Genomic DNA, 15346 nt, shown 5'->3' on the forward strand with positions numbered 1-15346 from the left:
GGCGCCTGGAATGGAGTGCAAGCAATGAATACAGCCGGTTCTGTCTCCTCCAGCTGAACACGGACCCCCTAAAGGAGTCACAGCTTGGGAGCAAGAAAAGAAGGCAATCCGGGAGGATTATTGGCGGCGAGGCCCCCCAGCGAGCCAAAGTACCAACGCGATACACTGCAGCCACTGGCTGGTAGGCGAACACGGGTCGGAGGACGCGGAGGGCGCCTGACCTGCGGGTGGAGTCAAAGGGGGACACTGGTGTAGATCGCAAAGCTGGGTCGGGAGGTACTGCAAGGATTCACAAATTGAAGAAAGCACAAGCTACATAGTAACTTCATTGTTTACGGATCCGAAGATTTTCAAATATTTGCTCATAAAAAACCACAGTGTCAGCCGATGCGCTTAAAGAAAGGGAAGAGGCGGCGGCTGATATGTTTGATGATAAGAAAGCCCCTACACAGGACTCAACCTCCCCAATGCACCACAGGGGATCCGAAATCCAAACTTAACGGAAAAAATCAGGACATTGGAGAAAGCGATGAGAACAGAGCAAAGTAAGTGGTGGGAGGCAAAATCCCTCCAGCGGTACTTAGATGTGGGCAGAGTACCACGTGGGCTAAGGATTCTAATAGCCCCCTGCTATGAGACACTGGAAAGAGACATGATGAAGGAATGGGCGGAAACCAACTTGGAGTCCTCGCGCAGATTACTGGTAATACTGGTAAAATATGCAGAAAAGGACCGAATCAATCTGCAATAACAGATTGAGGAATTGAATGACGAATTAGGCGCAATGGGACAAACGGAGGAACTGGCAAAACTAAGAGAAGAAATGTACAAAAGATTGAAGAAGGTGGAAGACAAAATCCGCGAAAGAAAAGCATTTAAGTTTCATCGGGATCGGTACGATTACGAAGGCGGACGCATTTTCACTTTCGCTAAAAAGTACGATGCACTGAAAGTATCTAAATATGGCGGAGTGAGACAACCAAACAAAATCGCAAAGATGAAAGAGTAAGACTGGAAGTCATATGCAACTCAGATCTCAACTCTGCCTTGGAGAGCGAGTCGGAATGGGAAAATCGCAGACAGACAACGAGGCAAATACCGGCACAAATCTCACTGGTATATGAGGTAGATTTTTTATGCCTTGAACGGATGCAATCTCTGCGTCCCAGAAAGCAGTCGAACAAACAACAAAGACCAGATCTGCAAAGTGCAGGGAAAGACGGCGGGCAAGACAAAGAAGAGTTCAACAACAAAAAGCAGCAGAAACCGCAACCGTGGAGAAACTGGAAACATTGAGCCAACCGGTACAAGCCAGTAATCCAACAGTCATAAATCTAGCCAATGTCGTTTTAAACAAAGCCGAACAACAGCTGTTAAACCTAGGACTATCGTATTGCCCTGAAAGTTCTTTTGATTATGCAGCGACGAGAATGGATGTTTACAAAAGCGTGCGTAAACTGAAACTAAAAAAGTTCTTCCAGTCTCAAAGCAAAACAAAATCAGTTACAGTAACCAATGAGGAAATACAACACAGGGATAACTTTTCTCAATTCAATCTAAGTACCTCGGACCTGTCGCTACTAGGTGATATGCAGGACCTCGTATATAAAAACAGAACTGTCAGTCCAAACATGAAGGGTACACACGACATGAGAAGTGAAGCCAGGACACAAATCAAAGCGACCCCATTCAAACCTTGTTCAACATTATTCCCTATCATGTTAAGGGTTTCAATTGACATATTCGATGAACAGGTTGTAACAAGCATAAAGCGCCTTGACCACAAGCTCAATAATACCACCAAACGCTAAAAACAAGATATACAATATCACCTGCTCATGGCCAAATTCAAAAACAACAAAGAAATAGTAATTTGCAATGCTGACAAAGGGGGAAACTTAGTCCTTTGGAGCAAAAATGAATATGTAAAGGAAGCTATAAGTCAACTAAGAGACACTGACTGTTACTGTCGTAGTGATCAATTGATACTGAGGAATGTGTATAATGAGTACAAAATTAAGTTAATAGCCCGGAAAAATGTGGGACTGATATCATCAGACGAATATAAATTTCTGAAAAATGACAACCCCTTTACACCAATTTTGTACTTTATACCAAAAATACACAAAAAACCCCAACAACTACCAGGGAGGCCTATCATTTCGGCCTGCAAAAGCCTACTTGAAAATACGTCTAAATATGTAGACTTTTACTTGCAAGAACACGTCCAATAATTGGCCTCGTACATCAGGGAAACGGGTGACTTTGTATAAAAAATGTTGACTTTTGCCTAGAAAGACTATTACTAATCTCCCTGGATGTGATGTCACTATATACATCCATAAAACATGCAGACGGACTAAAAGCTTTGCAATATTACTTAGCAAGGAGAGGAACAGACTGTATGCAACACAATGCTATGCTATCTGACATGGTAGAGTTTTGTTTGCGAAATAACATTTTCATGTTCCAAAACGCCCTCTATCAACAACTGAGGGGCGTGGCAATGGGGGCCAGCTTCTCCCCCAGTTATGCCTGCCTCCATATGGGGTGGTGGGAGGAGCTGGTCCTACTAAAAGAGCACACACAATATGTTAAAAGTAATATAAAAGTGTGGTGAAGGTTTATTGACGACCTTTTTCTGGTTTGGCAAGGAACAATGGTTGAGGCAGAGGAGTTTATTGAAAGGCTTAACATTATTCAACTGAACCTTTAATTTACAGCATCAATTAGTAGGGAAAGTATCAACTTCCTAGATGTACAGGTTTTCATTAGAGATGGGAAGCTTGAAACAAGACTCCATCGAAAGCTAACAGCCGAGCTGCGGTGCTCCATGCTGGAAGCGCCCATCCTCAGCACTTAATCCAGAGCATCCCCTATGGGGAGATGCTCCGTTTAAAACGAATTTGCAGCTGTGATGATGGTCTTAAAGCAGCCCAAGCTAGCTGCAAATCCAGATTCATGGAAAGGGCATACACAAAAAATGCATTGACATTGCAATTGCTGAAAGCAATCAAGTCCCCAGGGAAGCCCTCCTCCAAAAACAGACAAAGATTAATGAATCGAGAGAACAGGAGGTAGAAACTTTCAGATTTGTTCTAAGATATAATAAACAAGAGAGAAATATCAGAAATATTATTAAGAGAAATTGGCCTCTGGTGTTGGGCAACCCTATTATAGAACACCTACTCCCCAATAGACCAGAAATAACATACAGCAGGGCACCTTCTATGAAGGATGCCCTGGTCCAAAATGATCCCAGTGGACCAACCAGGGGAACATGGCTCAGTCAAAGGAAGAGATTTCACAAGTGCAAGGTGTGCAGGGCTTGCCAACACGGAGTCAGCACAACCTCATAGAAAATGCCATTCAGTGCACAAGAAAGACCCATTAATAAGGTACTGACCTGTAAATCAGATCATGTGGTCTGTATGCTGAAGTGCCCGTGTGGCCTGCGATATATAGGCAGTACAATTCTGCAAGGACACAAGAGGGTACTCCAGCACATAAGGGCAATTAAAAACAGAGACCAATCCTACCCGGTAGTTCGCCATTTTAGTGAGGTACATGAGGGAGAGTCTACAGGTTTAAAATATTTTTTGATAGACTCCATCCCACCCAACATAAGAGGCGGCAATAGAGAAAAAGCTCTTAGACAACTGGAAATGCGATACATCTTAATACTTGACACTAAGTTTCCGGTAGGTCTCAACGCAATGGAGGAATTACACACATGCCTGTAGGGTGAATAGGGAAACAATCTCTAGAGTAGAGTCCATAGAATTGTTAGTAACTAAATATTGTCATCAACTCAAACACCTGTAAACATGGAGCCTTTTATATCTGCCTCCAAAATTCGCACTTGTTCTTAACACTCACGGGTAGAGAGGTTTTTAACACATTTTTTAGGTATTTATATAAAAAGCACTAAACACTTTATGGTCCATACTTTGCACTAGCACATGTCACTTACAGTCTTAAGGTTTACACGGTTAGAAGTTCATTACAAATACTGTCCATATTTGAACAAACCAATTTGTTTAAGGGTATTTAAACCAGGATGTATTTTCATTTGACAGTAGTGAATTGCAATTTCAAGTTCTGCTGCTGCAAACTAATGTTCACATACTGTTTTATCCTAGTCAGTACTGTAATGATTTGATGGGTTTACATTTTTTAAGTCAAGGATTTAACTTATACAACATTGGGTAATTATACCGAGATTGTTTTAAGTTTATGTATTTAAAAACCTGTTGCCTAAATGTAACATAACCGTGAAGTCTGTTATCTATTTCCATGCGAAACCTTACTGAATGCAGTGGTTACTTTAAATTTTAAAAAATGGTTTAAAGAAAAAGGTTTAAATGGTACCTCACATCTGTGATGCGCGTCATGTGATCAAGGCCCAAGGCAGGCCGAAACGCGTCATGGCTGGCGAGGTTTTTTACTGAGCTGAAAATGAAAAGATCTGCAACTATCCTGTGGTCTGTGCTCCTTCTTACTGGGTAAAACCGGCGTCTGGAATGGAGTGCAAGATATATATATATATATATATATATATATTTTTTTTTTTTTCAAATTGCAATATTTTTCTTCCTTAAGCTAAAATACCTTGCTTTATTTTAGTACAGTCTGTAATTATTTGATGAAGAAATATAAAAGCAGCATTTGCCATTTACATTTCCTTCAGGAGTGTTTTGAGGAAAATGACACAGCTCAGAATACAGGAATTCGCCTCTCAGTTAACTCGGCTCGCTGCCCTCGAGATGCTAATCTTCCTGACTAGAAACAGATTCAAAACTAATCTACCTGAGACACAACTTTTTTAGAGGCTTGGAATGTCCATACAATACACTGCTCATGTGCCGTGGAAGAGCGCTACACTCCAGCTCTGGTTCTCAACCAAGAAGTCTCATCAAATACGATGCACGCTCAGGAGACACTGCCATTCCTCACTAGTATTTCAGTTGAAGTCGCAGCATGTAGTTCGCACGTGCGCATTAATGGAAGTCTCGGTTCTTGGAATCCTGACCACTAGACTACATAGACTTTTCCTCTTGAACGATGGCGACCATGTTGGAAATCTCGACGCTCATTTATTGCAGTCTTATCAATACCATGCGAAGTATGAGTATCCAAAAAAGGCATTGTCTTTTCCATTGTGGATAGCTTCTGGTGGTAAAGTACTTTGCATACTTCTGATTCCGTTTAGATGTCAGGACTAGGCTTGGGCGTAGTTTGCGGAGATTTGCTATGCAGAACTTCGCAAAGTTAAAAACAAAATCTGCGTAGTTCCCTAAGTGGCAGGATGCAGTGAGAACTGCAGTTTGTGCTGGTATTCCTGCAGCTCGGGTAGAAATTCTACCCGAGCGGCAGCTCGCGCTCACGAACTTACCGTTCGCGATCGCGAGCGGGATAAAAACTCCGCTGCACATCGCGAAGCTGAGTTTTCTGCACTCCGCGAGCTCCACGGAGTGCAGAAAACTCTGCAAACTCCAGCGAACGGAGCGAAGTTCACTGCCCAGGCCTAGTCAGGACATTACAACTCAGTGAATTCTTGACACCGGGCGCCCACAGAGTCCTCGGGCACAACGTATTTTGTTGGGGTGCAGTAATTACCCCCTCTCACCGTCTAGAGCCGGTGGCAGCACGAGAGCTCTCTGGCACAATCTTCCGTCCACAGATATAGCAGAGCCGCTGCAGCTTCACCTCACCTTGGGTCACCAGCAGCGGCCTCCCCACATCTGCAATCAAGCTGCGGCTCGGCCTCATCTATTAGGTTGCCCCTCATGTTGGGAGAATGAGGTGTCGGTCAGCAGAAATGAAGGGATCTAGTATCCCTGCAACCAGTAGCCTTTAAATATAGGCTTTCCGGTACAGGGGACAGATAGTGTGTCGGATGTTTGGGGTTAAGGCCGGTAGATTGCGGGAGCCGCTCTAGCATCTTGTTTTGCCATCAGCCACGCCCCCTGGAAAGTGATAATTGGTCATGTATGTCTAGTGTATGCTTCTAGGCTGATTGAGTGTTACAAATGAGCTTGGATTATCACATTGATAGAGCTTAGATGCAACAGTGGGGGTAATGAGATGTTCTTTTGGGGTGTCCGCTATTTGTACCATTCTGGGGGGGTGACAGGATTGGGTGGATATTGGGTGGGAACCACCAGTGACTAAGAGTGGCTGTTATTTAGGAGATATTGGCTTTTCAGATAATTTAGGCTTTTTTAGTTGCTGGAATATTTCCGCAAAGTGAAGAGGATTCTAGTGATTTGCTGAATCGATTATGCTTCCCACTTGGAGGTCAAATATTTCTTAACAGTGCAGGTTGACTTGAATATTTTGTCTTAAGTATCAGTGTTGCCTAATAAGAAGAAGAGTTATTTCTTTGTACAGTTTGTGTTCAGGTTAGTGTAGACATGACATCACAGGTTTTCATTGTTGTTGCTCAGGATGACATATTTTCATTTTCTCTTGTATGAAAGCACTGGACCAGCACATGACACCTGAGGTATTGGCACTCTGTTACTTCTCGGTGGGTTTGTCATAATGTTCATGTAGACCTGCACTGCTGTCTGTGTGATGGGTGGCCTTGATACAACACCTGGAGTAAACCAATGTTTTAAAGTATTTCTAATGTGCATGTGAAATGTTGTTAAATAAATGTTATTATGGGACAGTGTCTGTCGTAGGTTGAAGCGGTATGTATGTGATATTTGCTTAGCATGAACTGAACTAAAAGTCCTGAATCACTGTACAGCGTCAAAGGCAAGCAGAGTCAATGAATAAGGGTATGGAGTGAAAGCTGGGTTCTTGCAGTGGATGCTCACTGTTACTTAATCTTGATGTAGTCTTCTTTAAAGAGCTGTGTTCTCAGCACTGTCCTACATTGGAATAGGGTTGGGGCAATACTGATGTTCAAAGAGTTGCTGTTCCAGATCCTGGCTGCCTAAATGGAGAAAGCCTGTTGCATTGCTTTTTGCACTTCTTTGCCTCCAGACTGTTTGTGTCCTGGCTGTTGGTGTGACGAGAGCCACAGACGGAGGTGAGGTTGTCAGCTGATGAGGTGGTTGCCAGTCAAGATGGCTTTGTTGATGATGCAGCTTTCTTTGAAGGTGGTGTGGGCTGGCAAAGAGAGCCAGTGTAGTTTGGCCAGGGTGATGTTTTCATAGTTGTCCAGACCATTGATACAATATGCTGCTGTTTGTAGGATGCCATTAAACAGAGACCATTGTGGAGTCTGGGATGCCATGGTGCCTGTCATTTCCACAATCCAGATGCGAGAGTATGAGTGTTTGGATTACAGTTCTGGGTCTCATTCTAGGAGGAAGGGTTTCACTCTGTCAGAAGAGAGCTGGTACAAGGCCATTTTAATTTTCTTGTCTATGTCTTTCTTGTGGATGCGGTTGGTATCCAGGATGGATCAAATAAAGCACACTCCTAGTGCTTAGATACCTCCGTTTTTTTAGTCTCATGTAAGTCAAAGTGTATTGGTTATGGTAGTTGTCCAGTGCCCAAAAATAGTGTGAAATAATCCAAACTGTAATATTCCCAGAAAACCTCTTTAAACTCAGGGCTATTCTAAAGCTCATGGCTTTGTTAAGGAGCATAATTGTTGAACATACCTACGTCAGTCATTTATTGATTTAGATGTTATAACTTGTTACCAAATAACTGTTTTTGAAATTTCCCAGAGTTGCTACTTTTTGATGACGAGTGTGAATTGACTACATGTTTGCCATTCTCTCAATACAAGACAGAAGAGTCTAAACAGATCATGTGCTTTGATGAACAAGGTAATATTTTACTTTAGAAATGTGTTGTTTGGATATCTTAGATTACATGCTGAAAACGTGATTATGGAGCTTGATGTAATGCACACTAGTAACATGTAAAAGAAAGTGAACCATACAAATTTAGAGATAGATTTTCAAAAATGCAGACTGGATGTATAATAATGATCCTTCCATTTTGAGGCTCGAATAGCCGCTCTCTAATTGTGTTTGTATATTAGGTTCCAAAGCCTTCTTTATGTATTACATCCAGAAGCCTAAGTGGGAGGGAACATTTGGGCCATTCCTATTATAGGAAGGTTTTGTATTCTATTTTTACATACAGGAAAATAAATCTTGGACAGGTAACCTTGACCATTACCTGCTCGGGCCGAGAGACATTTCATAGTATCCATTCTATTTTGAGAATGGAGAAGAAGAGGTTCTAAAGAAGAAACAAGAAACCCCTTTCATGACTGAACGACCTTTTGGCATGCACTGGGTTAGTGAAAGAACGTCTAATGTGAAATAGGTAAAGATTGCAAAGGACACTAGTATGCTGCCATCTCTCTTTCAATTTTCTCTCAGGGAAAGTAGCCTTTATAAATGGACCAACCAAGCTTACCTTCTCCTTGTTTCAAAATGCTGTTGCTTTGAGTTTTATGCTGAAGTAGTCATTTATATAGGATGTGGATTCCTCTTAAATATTCTTTCTACATCTGTATGTGTGATAAAATTACAGCTGTAACTTTTTGTAACATTCTTATTGTCACAGTTGCTTGAAAGTACCAATAATATATTATATGATCACAGTGCTAGGATATCAGTGTGTAGGAATATATACTCATCTCCTTTCACACAATGTATTTAGTATCATTATAAATGTCTGTGATGTGATAATTCATCACTGACATTAGTTAACATATTTTTCTAGTATATAGAATAGCCACTTGAGAGGGCATGGTGTCTTAAAGTACTATGTGCATCTTTTAAATGTGTTTTATTGCATGGCAACTATGACTGAATCTCTTTAATGCATGCATTATTTTTTTTAATATAGGCTCATGTGTCATGTGTCCAACCTAGCATTCACTGCTTTGATGTGGCGCAAACATGCAGATTGATATGAATATGTGCTTTATATATGAACAAATGAATTATGGTATAGTTATTTTATAATATATCAAAAACAGAAGAAAGGGGACCAGAGAGCCAATTAATGGTCCAGTGTCCATGCTCCCAAAATTACGTACCAACAAAAAGAGGACACTGTTCCAAGGCAGGGTCAAAAATGTTACCCATATGCCTAGTAATAAAAAGAAAAAAGCATCATAAAAAGGAAGTCCTAAGTAAGGTGGACCCATAAAGTGAGTGAAAGAACATGTCTTGCCTCTTGTTGCCCTTACACACCCCGAAAGGTGTCATGCTTCATCATCGGGCATGTGCTCCTCGTTGGGCCGGCACTGCAATTCCCAACGGGTCCCCCGAAGGGTCACTTTGTCGGAGATCTTTTGAGGCATGCCGTATGGTGCTTGAGGGTGTGCGGGGTGGGTCCTATATAGGGGTAACAAAAATTGCGTGCATAGTGAGTTAAAACTGACAAGGGGTAACCTCCTAGAGGTTATAGTGAACTAATGACCCTCTTGGCAGTATAAAAAACTCTCAATAAGAGTATAATCCCAAATGGCACAATATGCCTCAATATCATAAAAACGGCCAACATGTTTCGCGCCTCTGTCGCCGCTAAGGTCATTGGCGCTTCTTCAGGACCAGGATATAGGAAAAAATAGTGAGGTGGACGTGAAGTAAAAAGAATCAAAGATAAATACCCAGAATACAATTCAGGGCGGGCCATTATGCTGCTCCTTATCAATACCTAGGACAAGAAAATAAAAATAAATGATAAAGAGAGTACATAGGAGGAGCATTAGACTAGCTTAATGCAACGTAGTGTGCCACAATCGTGTGCACAGCATACCAATGTTAAAGAAAAAGAAGAAAAAGAAAGAGACACAGTAAGGAATAGGGAACTCTCTGTCGTACTTTAATCTCTGTGACCGCGTAGGGGACAGGGCCCTACCCCTGTCTATCCTGGTATTGGCGAACCGCAAATGATTAATGCGGCATGTACGAGTGCTTTATATATCGTTCTAGCTATGAATGCACTGTGTACACGTTATTCTGCTTCACTACGCGGGTTCCATTTTGAGAGCGGTGGCCATCTTGTCATTGCCCTCACATAGGCTATAATGGAGCAAATACGGGCCTTGCAGTACATGTGCTTTCCCGTGACTTCTCTGTGACCTGGGCAGCTGGCTCTGCTGCCCCAGGTCAAACTGGTCTCACGAGCTCCCCTTCCTCCGTCCACCTGTGATTAGCATCAGGGTTTGACCCATCATAAAACCCTTTCATTCTACACGAGCCTCCGGCTAATCTCTTTCACACCTGACTGTTCCTGCTTTATGACTTGTTTCCCAAAACAGGAGCTGCCCGTGTTTTATTGGGGCCTATTGATATCAAATGTGGGATCTGAACCTTACTGTGTAAATCATTGTGGGCTGGCCGAACTGGAATGTGGGATGGTCATCATGACTCTGCCTTTTCTTTGTAATGTACACTTGTATATTGCCGTATCATAAAACCTAGGAATGTATGCTTGAGGCAGGGAAAAGTGTATTTAAGATGAAGTCCGTTTCTATGATTTTCAGCAGTCTCCTGAGAACATACACGCTGTTGTACTTCTAGGATACCTGTAATTGGTCTGCAGCCAATAAACGATCTTTGACTTCACCCAGAAGACTCTGTGTTTCTGTAGGTCTGGAACAGGGTGAACCCAGAAGTCATAGGGTGTGTGCCCCTGCACCGCTGGGTCTAAATACCCAGTACTTCATCTCCCATAAAACTAGGCACAGGAAGGTGCAAAGTGGCGGATATACTCATCACAAAGATTGTGTTGGTGGAAGGGTGTAATACACCCCTATTAGTAAGAATGCTAGACAACCACGTGTGAAGGACCCCTGCACTCATTATAAATCAGAAGGATCAGGGTCCAACGTATTAAACGTAAAAGCAGATTTCCAGCATGGTGTTCTTGCCTCCCGTGAAAGCGGGGGTAGCTCCAATGGTAACCTGCGTTCAACGCCCACACCTTATCGGGCTAATAAAGAAAACAACACAGACATTACCAAAGTGGACACAGTTAAAAGCTGGAAGCAGTCATTACATAAAATACAAAAAAGTCCCATTACCAGCTCGCCATTATCGGTAAAGTACTCACTCTTAAAAAAGATGACGGTGCCCTTCCGCCCTCCGCGTCTAACTGACAGGCCAAAGCTGAAATAGAGGCAGCGGGACGGCAGCTTAAAATGGTCATGCTCGTAGGTGCCTGAGACACTCCTCCTTCCAGGGCGTGCCAAATGATACAGTGTAAACGTGCATGCGTGCAAGAACTGGCCGCAAACGTGTATGCGCCAACCGGGGACAACTAATCCCCAGCGCATGGGCGTCCCGTATAGAGGTTAATAGAGCAGGAACTAGTTTGAGTGAAACAGAACACCTGCCCAGTTAGGCGTTCACCAGTCCTCATAGGGATGACATGTTCTGTTTGGAAGCAAGATCACTGATCTTCATCCAGACATCCCTACGTAGAAAACTACATTTCAACTTCCAATATCGAGCAACAGGAGCAGTACAAATGTGGCTCGTGGATCACAATAAAGGTATTATGCCTATGTCAACACGTATATAAAGCATTAGAGTTGCTGTGTTCTGTTGTAAATGCAGAAAAAGGGTAGGAAGTAAGGGACAGAGAAACGGGGGGCCGCCACCACCTTCAATCCATGCACGGGGGGGAGAGGAAAAAGGGGGGTAGATAACCCTAATATATGTCCCTAAAAAATTCCCATAGTGGATAGATACAGGTCTCATATAGAAAGAAAAAGAAAATGAGGAATAGAAGGGATAGAAAAGACTATTGGTCCCTCGGCTTCGCCGCCGTGCTACTACTATAACAAAAACAGAAGAAAGGGGACCAGAGAGCCAATTAATGGTCCAGTGTCCATGCTCCCAAAATTACGTACCAACAAAAAGAGGACACTGTTCCAAGCCAGGGTCAAAAATGTTACCCATATGCCTAGTAATAAAAAGAAAAAACATCATAAAAAGGAAGTCCTAAGTAAGGTGGACCCATAAAGTGAGGGAAAGAACATGTCTTGCCTCTTGTTGCCCTCACACACCCCGAAAGGTGTCATGCTTCATCATCGGGCATGTGCTCCTCGTTGGGCCGGCGCTGCAAATACCAACGGGTCCCCCGAAGGGTCACTTTGTCGGAGATCTTTTGAGGCATGCCGGATGGTGCATGAGGGTGTGCGTCCTATATAGGGGTAACAAAAATTGCGTGCATAGTGAGTTAAAACTGACAAGGGGTAACCTCCTAGAGGTTATAGTGATCTAATGACCCTCTTGGCAGTATAAAAAACTCTCAATAAGAGTATCATCCCAAATGGCACAATATGCCTCAATATCATAAAAACGGCCAACATGTTTCGCACCTCTGTCGCCGCTAAGGGCATTGGCGCTTCTTCAGGACCAGGATATAGGAAAAAATAGTGAGGTGCACGTGAAGTAAAAAGAATCAAAGATAAATACCCAGAATACAATTCAGGGCGGGCCATTATGCTGCTCCTTATCAATACCTAGGACAAGAAAATAAAAATAAATGATAAAGAGAGTACATAGGACGAGCATTAGACTAGCTTAATGCAACGTAGTGTGCCACAATCGTGTGCACAGCATACCAATGTTAAAGAAAAAGAAGAAAAAGAAAGAGACACAGTAAGGAATAGGGAACTCCCCCATAAAACTAGGCACAGGAAAGTGTATAGTGGCGGATATACTCATCACAAAGATTGTGTTGGTGGAAGGGTGTAATACACCCCTATTAGTAAGAATGCTATACAACCACGTGTGAGGGACCCTGCACTCACTATAAATCAGAAGGATCAGGGTCCAACGTATTAAACGTAAAAGCAGATTTCCAGCGTGGTGTTCTTGCCTCCCGTGAAAGCGGGGGTAGCTCCAATGGTAACCTGCGTTCAACGCCCACGCCTTATCAGGCTAATAAAGAAAACAATACAGACATTACCAAAGTGGACACAGTTAAAAGCTGGAAGCAGTCATTACATAAAATACAAAAAAGTCCCATTACCAGCTCGCCATTATCGGTAAAGTACTCACTCTTAAAAAAGATGACAGTGCCCTTCTGCCCGTCGCGTCTAACTGACAGGCCAAAGCTGAAATGGAGGGAGCGGGATGGCGGCTTAAAATGGTCATGCTCGTAGGTGCCTGAGACACTCCTCCTTCCAGGGCGTGCCAAATGATACAGTGTAAACGCGCATGCGTGCAAGAACTGGCCGCAAACGCGTATGCGCCAACCGGGGACAACTAATCCCCAGCGCATGGGCGTCCCGTATAGAGGTTAATAGAGCAGGAACTAGTTAGAGTGAAACAGAACCCCTGCCCAGTTAGGCGTTCACCAGTCCTCATAGGGATGACATGTTCTGTTTGGAAGCGAGATCACTGATCTTCATCCAGACATCCCTACATAGAAAACTACATTTCAACTTCCAATATCGAGAAACAGGAGCAGTACAAATGTGGCTCGTAGATCACAATAAAGGTATTATGCCTATGTCAACACGTATATAAAGCATTAGAGTTGCTGTGTTCTGTTGTAAATGCAGAAATAGGGTAGGAAGTAAGGGACAGAGAAACGGGGGGCCGCCACCACCTTCAATCCATGCACAGGGGGGGAGAGGAAAAAGGGGGGTAGATAACCCTAATATATGTCCCTAAAAAATTCCCATAGTGGATAGATACAGGTCTCATATAGAAAGAAAAAGAAAATGAGGAATAGAAGGGATAGAAAAGACTATTGGTCCCTCGGCTGTGCCGCCGTGCTACTACTATATCAAAAACAGAAGAAAGGGGACCAGAGAGCCAATTAATGGTCCAGTGTCCATGCTCCCAAAATTACGTACCAACAAAAAGAGGACACTGTTCCAAGGCAGGGTCAAAAATGTTACCCATATGCCTAGTAATAAAAAGAAAAAAGCATCATAAAAAGGAAGTCCTAAGTAAGGTGGACCCATAAAGTGAGGGAAAGAACATGTCTTGCCTCTTGTTGCCCTCACACACCCCGAAAGGTGTCATGCTTCATCATCGGGCATGTGCTCCTCGTTGGGCCGGCGCTGCAATTCCCAGCGGGTCCCCCGAAGGGTCACTTTGTCGGAGATCTTTTGAGGCATGCCGGATGGTGCATGAGGGTGTGCGGGGTGGGTCCTATATGAGGGCAACAAGAGGCAAGACATGTTCTTTCCCTCACTTTATGGGTCCACCTTACTTAGGACTTCCTTTTTATGATGCTTTTTTCTTTTTATTATATGGGTAACATTTTTGACCCTGCCTTGGAACATAGTTATTTTATATGCATTTCTAATATACATAGTAAAGGTTTTACTTCAGTTTTGATGGGAAAATTGACCAACTCTTAATACAGTCAAGAGTTACAATTTAGTTGTGGAATCACAAGTTATAACAAAGTGACATCATTTTTAGGTTAGAGGGTTTATTGAGTGCATTATATATAGTAGAAATCTTGGTGTTGTAGAACATTAAACAGTTTGCGTTTGTCTGCTCTAATATGGGAAGACTCTGCTAATTTTCAGATGTCGGTCTGCTCAGAAAGGTCTTGCAGTAGACTCTATGACAGGCAAGTAGCCTATATCAGAAGATACCTACCACCCATTCTAGCTTTCCTAGTAATGAGAACTGCAAGGTACAAAGTGGAGGATGAGCGAAGGACAGTGCAAGTGTACAAGATTCTCAATATGGGCACTGGGAAGGTGGGTCATGACTGGTACAGGACTCTCCGGATGATAATTTATGATTTACCAGTTCCTGTCTCAGCCAGTGCATTGGTGCAAGAGTTGGCTGGATATGGTCATTCATCACTCTTCATCAGTTTTAGAGGTAGATGAGATGGCACATTTTGGATTAATTGATGTGTGAGTGTAAAATACTGTAGCCCACCAAAGTAATTGGCATTACAGTAACTCAGTTGAGTGAATACAAAGTCATGTACAATATGCACTCTATAAGATAATGTAAAAAATTGAACGAGTTTCAATAATAGCCACAGTTGTTATAGACAGTTTTTAACACCATATGCATCACAGGGCTTAGATATTGTGCAGAGTACCTAATAAATCACAGATTCTTTACTGTTGAGAGACAGTTTGAAGAGACCCATGAAAAGTTGGCTATATGTTTTGACCATAATGGAGTTTCAGTGAAAGACACAATAATTTCCTCATATTCCCATAGAGCTTGAGTTTTTAAGAAACATCCAATCATCAGCAGCTCTCAGGTATGATTGAAACATTTTGTTTTAAAGCTTCTGTCTTTCCCCTCTTTAAGTATAACCTGGTCTTCCTTGGCATACTTATAGCACCAGTATCCTAAGGACTCTTACAGTTGTCCAAATAGTGCACATAAGATTAAAAAATAAGGTGGAACAG

General features: G+C 42.6%; 1 protein-coding gene across 1 annotated transcript in view; it reads left to right on the plus strand.

Moving 5' to 3' along the window:
* The window catches only part of LOC146775937 (uncharacterized), a 1457164-nt gene that overhangs the window by 1248037 nt on the left and 193781 nt on the right, over positions 1–15346 (plus strand). The window contains exon 16 of the mRNA XM_085639461.1: positions 7692–7793. Within this exon, the coding sequence (XP_085495587.1) occupies positions 7692–7793 (102 nt within the window). The remainder of the gene's footprint in view (positions 1–7691; positions 7794–15346) is intronic.

The sequence above is a fragment of the Triturus cristatus genome, chromosome 12 (genome assembly GCF_964204655.1).
Source record: "Triturus cristatus chromosome 12, aTriCri1.1, whole genome shotgun sequence".
In the NCBI taxonomy this organism is placed as follows: domain Eukaryota; kingdom Metazoa; phylum Chordata; class Amphibia; order Caudata; family Salamandridae; genus Triturus; species Triturus cristatus.